Below are 18,841 nucleotides of genomic sequence, written 5' to 3'. Positions count from 1 at the left end.
AAGTGCATCTATAACATCCCCACTCTCCCCGGCTGACACATAGAGACCTCCATTGACAGGGAACTCATAACCCTGTCTGATCCCTAGGATCACAGGGAATTATGGTCTCAGAGAGCATCTAATCTACCTTGATCTGATCAAGAATCCCTTCTCTGGCCTCTGCGACAGGTCATCATCCTGCCTCTGAGCTTCAGGCCTGGAGGGAGCCTCCAAGATGCCAGCATTTATTTGCCCACCTCTCTTTCCCTGTACGTGTAACAGAGGGCTCCATGAGAAAATGTCACGATTGGATTCCAGCCTAACTTTCTAGCCTTGTCCCCCATCACTCCCTTTCATGCATTCTGGTTTTCCAGACAAACTGGTCTGCTTAAAGCTCATTGCATGGGAAACTCCATCTCTGGCCTCCATCTTTTTGCTCAGCCTGTCTTCCGGGCCTGCAATACACTCATTCCTCATCTCTGGCTCTTAGAATATTTAACTTTCTACTTAAATAATTGCACAGAACAGAATAGAAAGTTCACTATGTTGGGGTCAAGGTGTAGTGTGTCTGACTATGGCTGATCAGACCAATATGAGCTCAGAAGGTCGTAACACAAGTGAGGCACAAATAGTCCATATGAATATTTGAAGTGGAGATGTCTCTAGATTTGTGAATCTCTTGCTGCTTTTGAGCTACTGCAATTCTGCTTTGCTCACAGAGCATAGCACCTTCTTTGATGCAGGCACACCATTCTGGATATTCCTGTGCCTCTGTCTCCCATGTCTCACAATCGATCCCAAAGTTCTTCAGAGAGACCTTGAAAATGTCCTTGTATCACTTCTTCTGACCACCACGTGAGCGCTTGCCTTGTGTGAGTTCTCTGTGACATAGAACATAAGGAGGTTCAGGCAACACAGACCAGCAGAACAGCTTAGGAACAAACATGTTGAATGCATTATGTACTTTTGAGGGGAAAAAACAAAAACTACAAAATGGAGATTCGTGGCTTCAAAGAGAACCCTGTTATTGTTTTTTGCTGATCTTCTTTGCACATAGAAATGTCCAGATATGCTGGTGTTTGTCAGGTTCAGAATAACAAAAAAAGTATGTCAGTTTTGAGAAAAGCATTCTTCCCCAAGGCTCAGGTTAGGAGTCACCTTCTCTGGGAAGCCTTTCCTGGTGAGTCCAGTTGCTAATGCGTACTTCTCCCTCTTGACTATCTTTTATTTACTTTTCTGTCTGTTCTATCTCTCCAGAAAAGTAGAAGCTTCTTGGAGGCAACACTTCTTTTTCTCTTGTCTTTATAGTCCTTGAATAGAGCACACACTGAATCGATGCTTGTTGAAATGGCAGCTGGCGCTTGCCTTCTAGTGGAAGGAGGAGGGAAGTGGGATGGACATAATTTGGAAATCAAAACTTTTTTAAATCTAGTGTTGAGGGGTAGCTAGGTGGTGCAGTGGATAAAGCACGGGCCCTGGATTCAGGAGGACCTGAGTTCAAATCCAGCCTCATACATTTGACACTTACTAGCTATGTGACCCTGGGCAAGTCACTTAACTTGCATTGCCCCGCCCCCCAAAAAAAACCTAATGTCAAATTTTTTTGTTTACATGTATTTGAAAATAAAAATTAAATGAAATGGCATGGGGGGAGGGGGTTGTACAATATATAAGAGCTCCAGATCTAATGTCAGAAAGACCCAAGTTCAAATGTGTCTTCAGATATTAACTAATGGGTCAACCTTGGGCAAGCAACTTAACTCCCCTCAGTCTCAGTTTCCTCATTTGTAAAATGGAAATAATAACAGCACTTACCTCCTAGGATTTTTGTATGAATCAAATAAGATAAAATTTGTAAAACATGTTACAAACTTTAGAGTGCTATATAAATATTATTATTATTAATTTTTTTCCAAGATCATATGATCATAGATTTAGCACTAGAATAGACCTTAGAGACATTCAAGACCACACAGCTCCCCTCTTTTATGGAAGAGGAAACTGAGTCTCAGAGACATTAAGACTTCTACCCAACACCACACAGTTTAGCAAGAATCCAAGGCAGGATTGGAACTCAGGTCTTCCTAATTCCAAATATAGTGCTCTATCTGCTGCACCATGCTGCCTCAGTAAATGTAAAATGATGTGGGCATAGAAAAATGCTCTTTCCATCCACATAGCAATTTTTCTTGTGCAAAAGCCCTTCTTCCTAATGCCTCCCCCAGTCCTGAACAGGATCCTTGGCTCTCGAAGGCTCTGCCAGCAGGGCCTTACCAAGCTGGACAAGTTCCTAGTAGGGGCCCAACAAAGACCTTGTGTCTGCTGTCCAAGGAGCGGCCTGGCAAAGGGCAGGGAAGTTCATCACCAGAGGGTTGGCTGAATTCTTTCAGCCACAGTAACCCTTGAAGAGCCTTTATGAGGCATGGAGCAGTGTTGATGTGTGTCCACGGAAGAAAAATCCACACGCATAGGATCCTATGTAGCTGAAATAATGACTTTGTAAATAGATATCATTATTATGATATAGCTGACATTTACATGGTGCCTTAAGGTTTGCAAACCACTTTACATATATTATCTGGGAAGTAATTGCATATCTTACCCTGAGCCATCATCATCTCCATCTTGTTGTTCAGTGATTTTACAGTCCTCTCCATTTCTCTGTGACCCCATTTGGGCTTTCCTTGGCAAAGATACTACATTTGCTATTTCCTTCTCCATCTCACTTTACAGAAAAGGAAACTGAGGCAAGCAGGGTGAAGTGACAGGCTTCAACCTGAGGTGTTCCTGAATCCCAAGTCCAGCACTCTATCCTCTGGGCCACCTTGTTCTCCTAGATCAGGGTTCTTTTGACTCATTGGAGTAAGAAAATAGGACATGGGAAAACTGAGGTCCACAGGGGTTAAGTGAGTTGGCTAAAGTCACTCATGGAATTGTAAAACACTAGACCTGGAAGGAACTTTAGAGACTACTGTATCACACACAGAGATGCACACACACACACACACACACACACACAGATCATTTCCAGCTTCACAGATCACAAAAGGATGATTTTATATGAAACATGAAACTCCTTTTCATACTGTTTAGGGTTTTTTAAGCATGTAAGCAATTCCACACACCACTTTAAAAGTTTTCCTGCTTCTTTGTGTTTCCCTCTGAAATTTCTTGTGCTCCCATCCCCACATTTTTCAAATTGTTTCAATTACTCTTTTTTAATGGCATTACTATTGCCAACCTCCTCCTTTATCCCCTACCCTTTCTTCCCTCCCTCTAACTGAGAAAAAGAGAGGAGAGATAGAGAGAAAAGAGAGATGGGAGAGAAAGAGAGAGAAGAAAGAGAAAAGAAAGAAGAGAGAGAAGAGAAAGAAAAAAAAAGAGGGAAGAAAGGCCCTTATAACAAGCTAGTCAAGCGCAACAAATCCCCAGAGTAACCAGCCAGTAATGCATGTTTCTTCACCCGGAGTCCATCACCTCTCAGTCAGAAGGTCACCTGTTCCATCACAGTCTCTGGAGACGTGATGGGTTGGTCACCACACCCAACAGATCTCTGAAGTCTTTAAGGTTGTTTTTCTTTACAATATCATTGTCCTCATATAAACTGTCCCCTGGTTGTGCTCACTTCAATTCTGTATCAGTTCCAGGATTCTCTGGAATTGCCTCTGGTCACTTCTTATAGTGCAATAAGATTCTATTACATTCAATCTGCCATAATTTGTTCTGCCATTCCCTAGTTATAGAGCACAGACCTGGGAGGACCTGAGTTGAGCTCAAATCTCACCTCAGACACTTACTAGCTGTGTGACCCTGGGCAAGTCACTTAACCCTCACTGCCCTGCAAAAAAATAAATAAATAAAATAAAAGATGCTTAATAATTGCTTAAAAACATCCTTGGCCATCTCCAGTCATCCTGATGTATATCTTGCCACTGGACCCAGATGGCTCTGGAGGAAAGAGTGAGGTTGGTGACCCTTATGGCCCTCTCTCACTTAGATCCAATTCAGTGTAAGTCATGACATCACTCCAATGTCATGGTCCTCTTCGAGAATGAAGGACAAACAACGTAGTAAGAGGTGATAAGAGGCAACCCTCAGCTTCCAGTTCATCCGGTTTTCTGTTTTCCCTTTTAATTCTCTCTTCAGGATAAAGAAATTTGTTTTGCTTGTGACTCTGCCCTTCCTGGCATTAACCTCCCTCCTGTCAACCATCTCCAATTGCTTCCCTCTTGAATTTGGTATACCCATACTCCAAGCTCTGTGTGTGTGTGTATGCACATGTGTGTTTGCGGTGCACGTGTGTGTGCAAGCGCAAGCACATTCAGCCCCATTCTCCATCCCCTCCACACCAGTTTATTCCCTTTTATTACTCTCCCTCTTCTTTCCCCACCCAAAACCCTCAGAACACAATCAATACACTCCTAGGTCCTCTGTCTTCTCCACTAAACTCCCTCCATACCCCTTAAATACACCAAGGCTCTAAAGGAACACCTGTTTCTCTCTCTGGGACTAGAACATCAGCCAGCACTGCTGCATCATGCAGCCCCTGACAATTGCTCAGATAAATTTACCTTTCTAGGTTTCTCTTGACTCTTGTACGTGCATTTCACAGTTCCTACTCAGCTCCACTCTTTTAGCCATAAATGCGTGAAAGTCATCTATTCCATGAAAAGGCAATTTTTTCCCCTTTATAGGATTATACTCTGCTTTACAGGGTAAGTTATTGTTGCCTGTAAGCCTCTGTCTTTTGCTTTTCAGAAAACTCAATCCCAAAATCTCCTCTGATTTATAGTAGAAGTTGCCAGGTCTTTGGGATATTTAATATTTGAATTGTTTCTTTCTGAATGCTTGCAGTATTTTTATTTTGATGCGGGAGCCTTGTATTTTGACTTTTACATTCCTAGGACTTTTTTCTTTGGGGATTTCTTTCAGAAGGTGATCTGTGGAATTTTTCTATCTTCACTTTGTCCTCTGGTTCTAATACATCTGGGCAGTTTTCATTTATGTCTTCTTGGAAATCTGTAGACTTTTTAAATGATTTTGGTTCTTGGGGAGACCAATGATACTTAAATTAACCCTCCTGGACCTATTTCCAGGTCAGTTGTTTTTGAAAACATGTAACTTACATTTTCTTCTATTTTTTTCCAGCTTTTTTGTTCTAATATTTCTTATTGCCTCATGGAGTCATTCATTTCTGTTTGATTTATTCTAGTTTTCAGGTCATCCATTACTTAGGTAAGGTTTCCCATTGTCCTTCTAAGCTCTCTATCGTCTTTTCAATTCTTTCCTCCAGATCTTTTATTTCATTTTGTCTCATATTTCATTTTTTCTAGGTCTTCATATAGTCATTGAGGAAAATCTTTTTTTTTTTCTTTTAGTCTCTGTAATTGGTACGGAATCATTTTTTCCTTCTTTTGGGACATCTCTAGATCTCAATAAGTTTTTATACAGATGAGCATTTTTCTTTGATTTCCTCATCTTGCCAGCTTTAGTTTCCAAATTTCGGCTTTGTACCAAGTCCAGACTCCATGCCCTATTATGCTTGTTTGTCCTGCTTGCTCTGGCCTTGGGTCCCCTGGGCTCCTATAGTGACCTTCCCCTGCTGGGATTAGGCCCTACTTGGATCTCTGAGGTTCAAAGCAATAGATCTTCAAGACCTTGTCTGGCATCTGCAGATAGAATACCAGGCCCCTCAGAGTCCAGGGCTCCTGGGCTGGCCTGGCCCAACACTGCTGTGCCCATTTTGCTTTTCCCCCCAAGGACTCCAATGTTGGTTTATAACTGCCCTGAAGCTTGTTGCCTCTGCTCTCGTTGCATCTGGACAGAGAGTCCTCCAGGCTACATGTGCCCCCGGCCCTTCTCTGGTCTCAGGCTAGGAGTTTGTTTGCTTGTCCTGGCGCTGTCTTTGTTGGTGGTCCCATTTCCTATTGTCTGTGGGCTGTGGGCTGACTTCGTGAGCGGTTCTGGGACAGGAGAAGTCATTTGCTGTAGTTTCTCACCGGGTTTCTTGATCGTTATTCAATCTGGTGCAAGTTTCAGCTTTTTGTCAGAGTAGGCAGCTGGGCAGTCTGCCTACATTGTCGGCCATCTTGGCAAGAACGATCCCCATTTTGTCCCTGGGCTTGTTCTACAGCCTTTATGGGTACCATTTTTCCACACTCAAAGTTTGAGTGACTAAGCTATGATAATTCAATAAAGAAATGGGAAGGAGGAGGACTCTCTGAATTCCAGGAATTTGAAAATTAGGAGGAGGTTTGAATAACCCCTCCCATCCATTTTCATTCCTTCATCTGGAGGCAGATGCTTCTCCAAATGAGTAATTGTGTGGTCACTTAAGTAATCAAAAGAAGAAATTCATGCATGAGGTGTGGTACAGTGAAAAGAGCTCTGGATATGGGTTCAAATCCCACCTAGTACACTTATTATTTTTTTAAATGACTTGACCATGGGTAAGTCACATTCTTTCTGCACCTCTTTTTCTTCATCTGTAAAAGGAAGGGATTAAATTAAATGGCCTTTTTGGTCCTTTCCACTTTTAAATCTATGAGCCTATGAAGTATGTATCAATTAATCAATCAACATTTATTGAGCACTTACTATGTGCAAAGCACTGTGCTGGGGGGGTTTTGTTTTGTTTTGGGGGGGTTTGTGGGGCAATGAAGGTTAAGTGATTTGCCCAGGCTCACATAGCTAGTGTCAAGTGTCTGAGGCCAGATTTGAATTCAGGTCCTCCTGAATCCAGGGCCGATGCTTTATCTCCTGCACCACCTAGCTGCCCTCAAAAGAGATTTATTAAAGCATGTTTTTTATGCCCACCAAAGATAGGAATGGGAATGCTGCTGTTGTTCAGTTGTATCTGACCCTTCATGACCTCATTTGGGGTTTTCTTGGTAAAGATGCTGGAATAGTTTGCCGTTCCCTTCTGCAGCTCATTTTACAGATGAGGCACTGAGGCAAACAAGGTTAAGTGACTTGCCCAGGGTCACACAGCTAGGAAGTGTCTGAGGCTGGATTTTAGCTCAGCCGGTTGAGTCTTCCTGCCTCCAGGCCCAGGGCTCTATGCACTATGGTACCACCTGGCTGCCCAATGGGAAAGCTAGAGGCCCACAAAATCGTTGCCATTGTGAGCACATTGAATGATACTTCCAAAGATGGTGTCCCAGCTTTTCCTTTTTATACTGGACAAGCTCCCTCTCTGACATGTGTTAGAGATATGTGCCTTTCTTTGGGGTTCTAGGATAGGGATGACTGCTCTGTCAGCTTGCAATCTTTGCTTTGAGGTCTCAATAATTGGCTGAGGGGCAATGGGATAGACGGGGAATGTTTCCTGATTTACTGAAGGTGCACTCAAGAGGGGTCTTATCTGTCATTCCAGATAATGAGGGGCCATCTGAGCCCCCATGGGACACTTTATCTGTGGGAAAAGAGGAAGGGGACCTTTTTGACCGGTTTTAGGAGTCAGAGCAAGAAGCAGGAAGCGATGCAAAAAGGATGGTTTTCCTCTCCCTCCTCACTTCTACCCTATCAGGAGACCTTCCAGGTGTAGTTCTAGTGCCCCTCCTTTGAGAGACCTTCCTGCTCCTGCCAGGTGTTGGTGCTTCCCTCGCTGCCCCCCCCAATAAAATCACTTTGCATTCGTATCATTTAAGTTTTGCATTTACTTGTATTGTTTCTACATGAGCTCAGACAGGGATCATTCCATTTGTGGGTTTGTAGCCCCATTTTTTTAGCACTGCACCGGGCCAATAGTAGGCATTTAATAAAGTATTAAAGTGACTCGAATTAAATCCTCCCCCAGTTGCTAGAATTCTCTCCTCTGACATTTATTTTAAACCTTTTCCTTTCTCTGAGACCCAGCACCGAAACCCCAGCCTCCCTTTTCAATACTGGCTGTTCCTTCAGTCATCCTCCTCTCCCCTCCTCCCACCCCCCAACTCACCAGTCACAGTAAGAGAGACAAACACTACTTGCTCCCCATTGGCACTTTCAAACTCTCTCAGTACCTCTCCTCCTTTGAGCTTCATTCAATCCATATTTATGGATTCCGGTGGCGTCTTACCAACCCTGAGGGCATCTCCTCTCCTTGGTGACCTCAGTTCCTGGCTCACTCACAGTGTATCTCTCCCCTCCAGCTCTCAGTCTCATAGTAGGTGACTCCCGCCATGGCGATGCTCACTCCAATAGCTTCACTCTCGGTTCTTCCACCACCCACATAGATGGCTGTACCCTTGATCTTGCCATCCCCCACAAGTGCTCCCCATCATGGTGGAGAACTCCAGAATTCCTTTATTTAATCATGATCTTTTATCATCCTAAGTTTCCCACTTCTTCGAGACCACAAACCCTCACCATGATTCTCAATTCCTCCAGCATCTGAGTTCTCTCCCAGGCTATCACCCCTGCATTTGGCTACACTCTCCTCCCTTTCCTGTATTGGCCTCTGCTTGAAACAGTTAAATTCTCCCACTGTCCCCTGGACTCAGCTCTTTTGCCCTATCACCAAGCTTGCCTTGCCAAACCCCAACCTCAGATTACTCCTACCATCCACTGCATTTATTTGTGTGCTGCTAAACAGACCTGGAGAAAACCACAAAACTGTGCCAAGTGGGTCCCCTTCCACTGTATGTTATCTAATCTCAGTGGGCCTCCACTGCAGGAAAGCAGGACTTTTACATCCCCCTAATCAATTCACCACCCCGGCTCACTGCACTGGTTGTTCCAGACTTTCTCACCTCTACTCAAAATTTCCATAACTCTCCCTCCCCCTCTCCTATCAACTGAGGGCATTGCTTCATACTTAAAGAAAAAAATGAGGCCATTCACCACGAATTCCTTCTTCTCCCCTCCTCCTCATCTCACATCATTCAGATGCCTTCCCCCACTATCTCCTCCTTCACCCATCTCACATATTACAATGAACCTTCTCCTTGACACGGTAGACTCCTTTACTTGGACAAGCAATCCCATACCATACCATCTTCTACAGCAGATGCCCCCCCTCTATCATCTCCACTCCCTCTCCAGTCTTCAGTCCCTGCCTTTCTCCTGGCTCCTTCCCTGCTCAATATGCAAGAGATCTCAGATCTGCAGACTTGGAAAAGCCAGCCCTCCAACCAGCCCTTCCTTTCCCAATACCTGTACCCCCAGGGACCGTTAAGCAGAGTTCATTCTCTCCTTAATAGTGAGATTTTCTCTTCCTTCTGAATTGAAGAGCACATGGACTCCCTCTGTATTCTATCTTCTCTAATCTGTGTAACTCCCCGAATTCTGTTTCCTGTGTGCTTGGATAAATGTGACTGCTTGCTACTAAAGATTGACTTTAGTGTAACCACTAAAGGAGAGAGGAAGAGATTGGGGGAGGAGGGGAGAGAAACAGAGGGGCAAAGACAGAAAAAGAGATACAAAGAGAGAAAAACAGAGACAGAGACACAAAGAGATACAAAAAGAGAAAGAGAGCGAGCGCGAGAGCGAGAGAGAGAGAGAGAGAGAGAGCGAGAGAGAGAGAGAGAGAGAGAGAGAGAGAGAGAGCAGTTTCCAGCCTCTTTAGAAGGACAGTAAGTGGGTTTTATTTCAAAATCCCTAAGAAAGAGCCTCATGCCCCTAGTCTGTCAATATTTGCAGGGTGATAGATAAACATAATTCTATCACAATACCCTACATAGAGATAAGAGAAAGAAGGAATAAGTGGCCAGCCACATAACCCCTCTTTTGCTCTCCATCAGGGAGGAAATTCACAGTCTCCCTTGGATATGGGGTGAACCTGATTCCCAGAGCAGATATAATGAATTCCCATTCCACTCACCACAGAGGCTCTTCCAAACCTTTTCATCTCTTACTCCAGTCTCCCATGGCACCCCTCCCCCAGCCCTTCCAGCTGAGAACCTCTCCTCATATTTCACTGAAAAAATTGAGGCCATTCACTGAGGGCTCCCTCCTCCTCATCTCACTTCGCTCAGATATCTTCCCACACTATCTCCTCCTTCACCTTTGTCTCACATAATGAGGTAACCCTTATCCCTGCCAAGGCAAACCCGGCTACAGGCATCCTTGATCCCATTCTGCCCTGTCTTCTCCAACAGATTGCCCCCTCTGTCCCTGATCTCTCACTAACCTTCAACCTCTCCCTGTCTACTAGCTGCTTCTCCACTGCCATCCACGTCTTCCCCATCCTTAAAAAGAAAGGGGGGGGGGGAATCCCTCACTTGATCCAACCAGCCAAGCTAGCTATTAACCCATCTCTCCTTCACTTTGTGGCTAACCTCCTTGAGAATGCCATCTACACTCAGTGCCTTTACTTCCCATCCCCTAACTCTCTTCCCATTACTCTGTGGTCTGGTTTCCAATCTCATCATTCAATTAAAATTGCTTTTCACTGGGCAGCTAGGTGGTACAGTGGATAAAGCACCAGCCCTGCATTCAGGAAAACCTGAGTTCAAATCTGGCCTCAGACACTTGACACTTACTAGCTGCATGACCCTAGGCAAGTCACTTAACCCTCATTGCCCCGCAAAAAGGAAAAAAAAAAAGAAAGAAATTGCTCTTTACAAAGTTACCAATTATCTCTTAATTCTGCAATCCTCTGACCTTTTCTAAATCCCCATCCTTCCTAACATCTCTGAAGCCTTTGATACTTTCAATCACCTCCACAACTTCTCTGCTCTAGGTTTTTTTGGTACTTTTCTCTCCTGGTTCTCCTCCTGACTCTCGGATCACTCCTCAGTCTCCTTTTTCATGCAAGTTGGTGTCCCCCCTCCCCCAGGACTCTAACCTGTGTCCTCGTCTCCCTCTGAACTCTCACCTGGTGACCTCATTAGCTTGTAGGATGCATTCTCCATGCAGATGATTTCAGGTCTACGTATCTAGCCTAACCTCTAGTCTCACATCACCAACTGCCTTTTGGATATCCCAAACTGGCCATTAAACAGCTGGAATTCAACATGTCCAAATCAAAACTCACTTTTGCCTTCCCTTCCTCCAGACTTTCCTCTTATCAGTAAGGACCCCACTCTCCTTCCCATCACCCAGGGCTCATGCTCAACTCCTCACACTCACCTCTCAGATCTAAGCTATCGCCAATTGCTCTTTTCTACGTTTTCACATCCTTTCTCCTATCTTTCTCCTTCTCTCTCCTCATCCAGCTGCCTCATCACATCACATCTGAACTGATTCAGTAGCTGCTGGTTGGTCCTCCTGCCTCCAGTCTCTCCCCACACCAATCTGTCCTCCACTCAGCTGCCAAAATGACCTGACCATGTCAGCCTCCTTACTCGGTAAACTCTGGATCTGGATCTGGATATTACCTCCAGGATCCAATAGAAAATCTTCTAGTGGGCAGCTAGGTGGCACTGCAGTGGATAAAGTACTGGCCCTGGATTCAGGAAGACCTGAGTTCAAATCCGGTCTTAGACACTTGACACTTACTAGCTGTGTGACCCTGAGCAACCCTCATTGCCCTGCAAAAAAAAACGAACAAAAATCTTCTGTTCGACATTCAAAGTCCTTCACCACCTAACCTGCCCCTCTCCCTGCCCTTCCCGACCCCTTTCACCTCACTACCCAGTCTATAGCTACACCTTCCTGTGGTTCTTCTGCCAGGGCCCTTTTCAACAACTGTTTCCCAAGCCTGGATGCTCTCCTGTCACCTGGGCCTCTCAGCTTCCTTCAGGACTCAGCTCCAAGGCTGCCTTCTGCAGGGGAGGGTCTTTCCAGCATCCCCAGCAGCCTGCCTGCTGTCGTTAGCTCATTTGTTCCTGTTATCTCCCCATTAAGGATGAGTTCCCTAAGAGCAGAGACTGCTTTGAATAACATATTTAATCAGTATTTGTGGGTAGGCTGATTTCACCATAAATCCTCGCATGTAATTCAATGCATATGTAGCATTTTCCATGTAATATGTAAGCTGCCTGAGGGGAAAGACATGCATGTTTGTCTCTGAATCTTCACTGTCTAGCATAATGCCCAGCACATAATAGGTGCTTATTAATTTTTTAAAAAACTGAGTCAGGGTTCACATAGTGAGCTCACAACAGGGGACAAGCCTTAAGAAGACATGTGTAGACAGGGAGAAGGAGATGAGCAGATCATTACGAAGACATCTAAAATTTCACCCACCCATGGGTCATCTAGTCCAAAGCTTCTTAAACCGTTGGGGTCTCCAAAAATTTGGCAACAGTAAAAGGTTACATATAACTGTTTTACATGCCCATATATCCAAGGCCCCATAAAAATTTCTCAGGCGAAAAGGGGTCGACAGTGGAAAAAGTTTAAGAAGCCCTGATCTAGTCCAACCTCTTACCATGAGCCAGACAGACCAGTGAGACTCTGCTTGATGCCTTCGGAGCTCATATACCTGAGGGGAGGAGACAACGGGAGACAGACAGCCCACTCCATTTGGGGGGCTCTAGTCAATAGGAAGTATTCCCTCTCCTTGAGCTGAGGTCTTTTTTCTTGCATCTTCTCCCGTCTCCTCCTCCTCCTGGTCCTACTGTCTGGGACCAAACAGGACAAACCAAATCCCTCTTCCTGGTTTCTACATCACTCTAAGGTATGCCATGCATCCTCCTCCCAACAACCCCAATTTGCAATTAATTATTATTATCCCCATTTTCCAGATGAGAAAACTGAGGGTCTGAGAGGCCATATGACTGACCTATGATCCCATAGCTATCGTGTCTGAGGCAGAGTTTTGTTTTTTGTTGTTGTTGTTTTTTTTGCACAGGACAATGAGGGTCAAGTGACTTGCCCAGGGTCACACAGCTAGCAAGTGTCAAGTGTCTGAGGTTGGATTTGAACTCAGGTCCTCCTGAATCCAAGGCCAGTGCTTTATCCACTGTGTCACCTAGCTGCCCCTGAGGCAGGGTTTTAACCCAACAGTCCTGGCTTGAAATCTCTCAGGTTATGTAGAATTTGAACTCAGCTCTTCCTTACTTCAGGCTTAGCATTTTATCAACTGTGTTCAGCTGCCCCTGCAAAGTTTTATGTGGGTTTTTTTTTTTAATTTTTAGAGTTTGGAGCTGCAAGGAATCTAGACATGACCGTCTAGATCAGCTTCCTCATTTTACAGATAAGGAAACTGAGGTCCAAAGTTAAAAGACTTGCCCGAGGTCACACGGGCAGTACCAAATCTGAGAATGGAGCCTGATTTGAAGTCCAACATTCTTAGAGAAGCTAGTGTTGTCTTTACAGGGGAAGTGGGGTGGTATAGCCAGAGGGCTGGGGTTAGGGGAGGACCTCTGAATTCCTCCCCCCCACCACCACCTCCATCCTCCCCAGGCCCCTGGCCTGAAACTCTGGTTCTAAGAGTCCCTCATCCACCCTAGTTCTTGCTCCCCATCCCCCCCACCTTCCACCCCGCAGAGTCCTACAAAGTGGCCTTCCCGGAGGCTGCCCAGAGCCTGGAAGAGGTCATCAGAGAGATGAGCAAAGGTAGGACCTCCGCACCCAGTGACCCCACGCCCCCTGAAGCCCCGCCCCCTCCATGGAATGCTGGCCAGTCAAGCACCGCCCCTTCCATCAACTGGTGCATTACCTGGCCCCGCCCCCTCAATGGAATGCTGAACTGTCGGGCCCTGCCCCCTCCATAAAATTGTTAAATTACTTGGCCTTTTCCTCTCAATGGATTGGTCTGTACTATCATGCTTGCACCCTACAAACGGAATGCTAAAAGTATCCCGCCACTCCCCCTTCGGAGAAAGCTCGGTGGGTGGAGGGATAGTTCCATTTCCCATCCCCCTTCCCCGTGCCTACCCTCCCCCATAAGGATGAGTGCGGGAGGAGGCTGATTTTGGTTTTCTGCACTCTCCTCTCAGCCCCCGCCTGCGTGCCTCCCTGCGGTAAGCCCCAGAAGGACCCGCCCTATCTGGATGGAACCGACCAATGGAAAGGGTTGGGGGCGGGGCTAGTGGTTTTTTTTTTTTAATACATCTGGGAGGCTGAGGCCGAGCTCGGATGCAGTTCAATGACGTCTCCCCAACCGTGAGGGGCGGAGCCTGGCTAACGTGGCCAATGGGAAGGTGGAGGGTTGGGCCTGCTCCTAGATTGGGCCAATGAGCACGGTGGAAAGAGGGAGGCGGGATCCCGGGCCATTAGGGCTATGCGCTCTGCGTCCTCTCTGCTACCACCCCACCCCACCTCCCCAGGGTTCCAGGAGCAGGCCAGACTCTTCTTCTGCAATTCGTGCGCTGCCCATGACTGTGACCTTCCGCTGGAGTGCCCGAGTAGGGGGCGGGGCCGTGGCTTCCACCTTGGAGGGGGCGGGACCTGGAGAGTTGTGATAAGGGCGGGGCCAAGAAAATTGATGTGGGGGTGGAGCCAGAGAGGGCGGGGCCCCGGAGGTTTTTTTTTTTTTAATGAGCGCAGAGCCAGGAGATTCCATGGGGGCGGGGCCAGGAAAGCCGGGGTTCCAGAGCATTTTTATGGAGATGGGGGATGGGGGGGGCATGGACGTGGGTGGGCTGGGCTTTTAGGCAGAACCCGACCACCTCCCCAGTCAAGGACTTGCTGGTGCCAGTGGGTGGCCAGGCTGCCTTTTCCTGTTCCGTGCCTTTTTCCCTTCCCTCGGAGCTGACCTATACCTGGCTGTTCGCGGGGAAAGTGAGTGTCTCCGAGTGTAATGGGGAGGGGGAAGTGACTTATCTGACTCGAACCTCCAGCTTCCTCCTTTCACTGCCCTTTCACATCCTCATTCCTAGAAAAACTCTCGTTCTGCCCCCTCTTTCTCTCTTCTCTTTCGCTTCTCAACACTTTGCAATCTCCCTCACCCCTCTATTCCCCTCCCCATCTCCATGCCTTCATCCCCCTTCCCCTATCCATTCCCCACCTAAGCTCTATTTACCTCCATGCCTTCATCCCCAAGCCCAGTCCTCCTCCTTCCTCCATCTCCATTACCTTTCATTTCTGGTGTCCCTCCATCTGTCCATCCTCCTAACCTTCCTTTCATCCCTCCCATTCCCATCCTTGCCTCCTTCCCCATCCCCCAATACATTTCTCTCTCCTGGCAAGGTGCCTTTTCTTCCCCCTCCTGCGATGCCTCTATCCGTGTTTCCGTTGCAAGCGCCACCGCCTTGGTGTCTCAGTGTTTCTGTCTCTACCCAGGCCTCTGTCTCTTGGCGTTTCTTGGTCTCATGCCCCCCCCCCCCACTTCCCTTTCACCCCCAGATCCGGACCAAGGACCCTCACCTACTTCCGTGTGATTCCTCGAGCACAGGCTATATTTGCTCGAATCCGGCCTGTTCGGCCCCCGCACAGCGGGACTTTCTCCTGCCCTGCTTAGCTCCGACCAGCAAGCCCTGGCCGGTTGTTGCTTCTTCCTAAATGGTGAGGCTGAGCCTGAGCCGGGTCTGGGCCTGATAAGGAGGGCCGGGTTCTGGAGGTGGAAAGTGAGAACTGAAGCCTGAGAGAAGAGCAGGCTCTCACCCCGCCCTCGGACCTCGTGTGTTCCCAGTGACTGCAGGGAAACCTCAGGGTGAAGTGAAGCTGCAGACCTTGTTCCGGGAGGTGGTTAAGTTAGCAGGCACCAAGGCCGACTGTCCAGAACCTTGGAAGCCAAGCTTCCCCACGCTGCTGGCCCATCCTGGGGCCCTAACACCGAGAAACCTAGGCCTTCTTGGGCTGGCAGCTGGCCTGGGCACCACGAGCTTCATCCTGCTGGGGATGTGAGTGACCTCCACCTCAAGGACCCAGGAGGCTGGAGACCCACCTCACCAGGGACTGGTCAGGCACCAGAATCCTATCATATCCACTGGGACCCAGGCATCTCTCTCTCTCTCTCTCCCTCTCTCTCTCTCTCTCTCTCTCTCTCTCTCTCACACACACACACACACACACACACACACACACACATATACACACACCCTAAGGGACTAAGTTTCTTGATTGCCTGATTTCCCAATCCTCTGAAACCCAAACTGAATCTCCAAAGCTCATGCCCTCTGGCAATATCATAAGATGTTCTCTCTCCCCCAGGTTGCTGTATCGCTGTTTGGAGCCTGAAAGCTAAGTGGCCTTCCCTCTTCATCCGCCCTCCTCCACTCACCCCAATAAAGATATCTTCGAACCCAAGGAAGTCTAGGTTCCTAAGACCAAAGTTCAGTGGGCCAGCCCAAGGATAAGGCACCTAGACTGTACTAGGGGAGGGCCGGGTCTGGAACAGCCCCTTAGAGTGTAAGCTCCCTGAGAGCAGGGACTCTGTTTTTTGCTTTAGTATCCCTAGCCCTCAGCCCTGTGCTGGACTTGTAGTGGGGGGGGGGGGGTAATAAATACTATTTGACTGACTTGACCATGCCCAAACCCTTTCCTTCTGGAGCCCACCGGTCCCTAGTACCATCATGAAAAGAAAGTCCTCAGTGACTGAAACACATCCACAACTCTTCAAACACACAAATCTTAGGGCAGACGTGGAAATCCTTCCTAGGCTGGCCGATCTTGGCCCCCCCCCCAACCCCGCCATTGCAGCCACCCAAGGAAACCCTCACCCTCATATAATCAGATTTAGTACCAAAAGAGATCTCACAGGTCATCTAATCTGGTCCAACCTCTTTATTTTACAGACAGGGAAATTGAGGCCCAATAGTAAGCCTCAGAGAGGAGATATGAACCCGGGTCCTCTTACTCTAAATTGGGCTCTAGACACTTGACACATCCTGCTTCCAAGTGTAAAGAGGAAAGATTGTAGAGGCTTCCAGAAACCAAAGAGGCAGTAGGAGGCTGCCTGGGCTCTAGATCTGAACTCTTCCCTGGACTGCCTAAATGACTTGGGTCGAATCTCTTCTCTCTTTCCGCTGTTAAAGTCGTATCTGTAAAAAGAGTGGATTGAGTTCAGATGTCTAAGTGTCCCCAGTTCTGACTATCTAGGCTTCTCAGACCATGTACCTCTCCCCTCCTATTCTGCTAATGCCTGGAAAGGGTTAATTCAATGTCCGAAGGGAGCCGTCGCTAGGAGACCGGATTGCGCAAGCGCAGCCGTGGATCCGTACTAGCGGGAGAGGTGATTTACGGGGTAGAAACTAGACGAAGGCGGGGTACGAGAGCAAAGCCAGGAGATTCCCTCTTCGCGCACGCGCAGTTCGTGCTCAAGATTAACCCTTTCTTTGCCTTCCCTGAGGTACAAGGTGAGTGTTCGGGGTCCTAGCGGTGAGGAGCGTACTTAAGCCTGGGATTGACTTGGGAACTTGGATGGAGATACAGATTGGCTAAGTGAGAGACAGATTCGAGAAGAGGCGCAGCAACAAAGACCCCAAAGGCGACTGGCCGTTTTTTGTTTTTTTGGTTGGGGGAAGAAATGCCATGGAAAGGATTCTGCATTTGGAGTCAATGGACCTTGGTCGGTTTCCCGGCCCTGCTTTGAATCCCGACTCTCCCACTTCCTATCTTTGTGATTCTAGGCAAGACTTTCATCCTGTCTGGGCCTCAGATTTCTCGCCTGAAAAATGAGAGGGTTGAACTAGGTGGCTTCCAATGTCCCTCTCTCCTCCAGTTCTTTAAATCTATTCTCATCCCAAATCTTGGGGGCTGGAGGAGGGAGTTACCCTATAACTGCAGAACTGTTACTTTTCCTGCATTGTTGGAGGGAACTCCCTCACCTAGAACTCCCCAGCCCGGAAAAATCCTTATCCGCAAGTCACTCTCCAAATGGGGAAACTGAAACCAAGTGAGGGGAACTCGCATGCCACAAGGAGTAAGCGACAGAGAGGGGATTTGAACCCATGTCCTCTTTCAAAGAGGCACATCTAGACGACGCCAGCAGAACTCCATACGTTCCAGCTGCCTGCAAAGTGGATGGCCTGCTTCCGGAGGCAGTTGCGCCGCTGTTGTTGCTTGTCCTTCATTCTCGAAGAGGACCGTGACGTCGGAGTGATGTCATGACTTGCCGTAAACTGAATTTAAGTGAAAGGGGGATGTGCAAGATCAGCGACCTCACTCTCTTCTCCAGAGCCATCTGAGTCCAGTGGCAAGATATAAATCCGGACGACTGGAGATGGCCGCAGATATTTAAGGCAACTGACTTGCCCAGGGTCACACAGCTAGCTAGTAAAGTGAGGTGAGATTGAACTCAGATCCCCCCATTTTCAGGGACTCAGTGCCACTAGCTTGCTCCCTCCAGAGGCGGTAGTGGGCAATACCAATCTCCAGCGGGTTAGGTAGCCAGTTGACTAATTTATAATTAATAGGGATGGGGGGGGCACTGAAATAGATGGCCACGGAGGTCCTTGCCTACTCTGAAATTCTGTGATTCTGCCACTCCATATCCAGCACCTTTTCCAATGACCTTCAGTGTCTCTGGAGCTGATGACCCGACAGATTCTTATAGCTAGAGGAATTCAGTGGAGACAGCAAAGGAGTGGGCAATCTGACCCTCTCTCGGCTTTCCTGGAAGTTCCCCTCCGTAAAATAAGGTGTCTTCATCCCTCAGCCCCGCCTTCCTCAGGTATCTGTTCATCCAAATTCTACATTTCCTACTCCCTCAGAGACCCAGGAGTCCTAACACCCCAGTCTCCGCCCCTCAGGGAACCACAATGCCAACCAATCAACTACGACAGACCAGGTCGGAAAATAAATAAGACTCTTTATTGTTCTTTGGGAGAATGAGAATTAAATAAGATCAGAGTCAGAGGCCACTGTGGTCTCTTCACCCCCCTACGGACAGGAGACACCCCTCCTGCCCAATAAATACCCCTTCCCCTCAGGAAACAGGCGTCCCCAGCCCAGCCTAGACCTGCGCAGCGCCGGAATCAAATTACAAACTCCCATCGGCCCCCTCAGAGATTTGGGGGCTGTAGGAGGAGGTCACTGCAAGGCTTGCTGGGGATTGTAGTATTCGCTCCCAGACAGAGCGAGAATATAAAGAGCTCAGAGGGGGACCCCT

At 47.5% G+C, this 18,841-nt stretch overlaps 1 protein-coding gene across 1 annotated transcript in view; it reads left to right on the top strand.

Annotated features, from left to right (window-relative positions):
- SPACA6 (sperm acrosome associated 6) overlaps nucleotides 1–16,255 on the top strand; it is a 38,680-nt gene extending 22,425 nt beyond the window's left edge. The window contains 10 exon segments of the mRNA XM_043997269.1: nucleotides 13,336–13,404; nucleotides 13,788–13,811; nucleotides 14,118–14,195; nucleotides 14,468–14,571; nucleotides 15,136–15,150; nucleotides 15,152–15,241; nucleotides 15,243–15,294; nucleotides 15,422–15,632; nucleotides 15,943–16,033; nucleotides 16,036–16,255. Of these exon segments, the coding sequence (XP_043853204.1) occupies nucleotides 13,336–13,404; nucleotides 13,788–13,811; nucleotides 14,118–14,195; nucleotides 14,468–14,571; nucleotides 15,136–15,150; nucleotides 15,152–15,241; nucleotides 15,243–15,294; nucleotides 15,422–15,632; nucleotides 15,943–16,033; nucleotides 16,036–16,107 (806 nt within the window). The 3' untranslated portion in view covers nucleotides 16,108–16,255.
- Nucleotides 16,256–18,841: the final 2,586 nt, after the last annotated feature.

This window comes from Dromiciops gliroides, chromosome 3 (genome assembly GCF_019393635.1).
Source record: "Dromiciops gliroides isolate mDroGli1 chromosome 3, mDroGli1.pri, whole genome shotgun sequence".
Lineage (NCBI taxonomy): Eukaryota > Metazoa > Chordata > Mammalia > Microbiotheria > Microbiotheriidae > Dromiciops > Dromiciops gliroides.
This window is presented reverse-complemented; position numbering and strand designations above follow the sequence as displayed.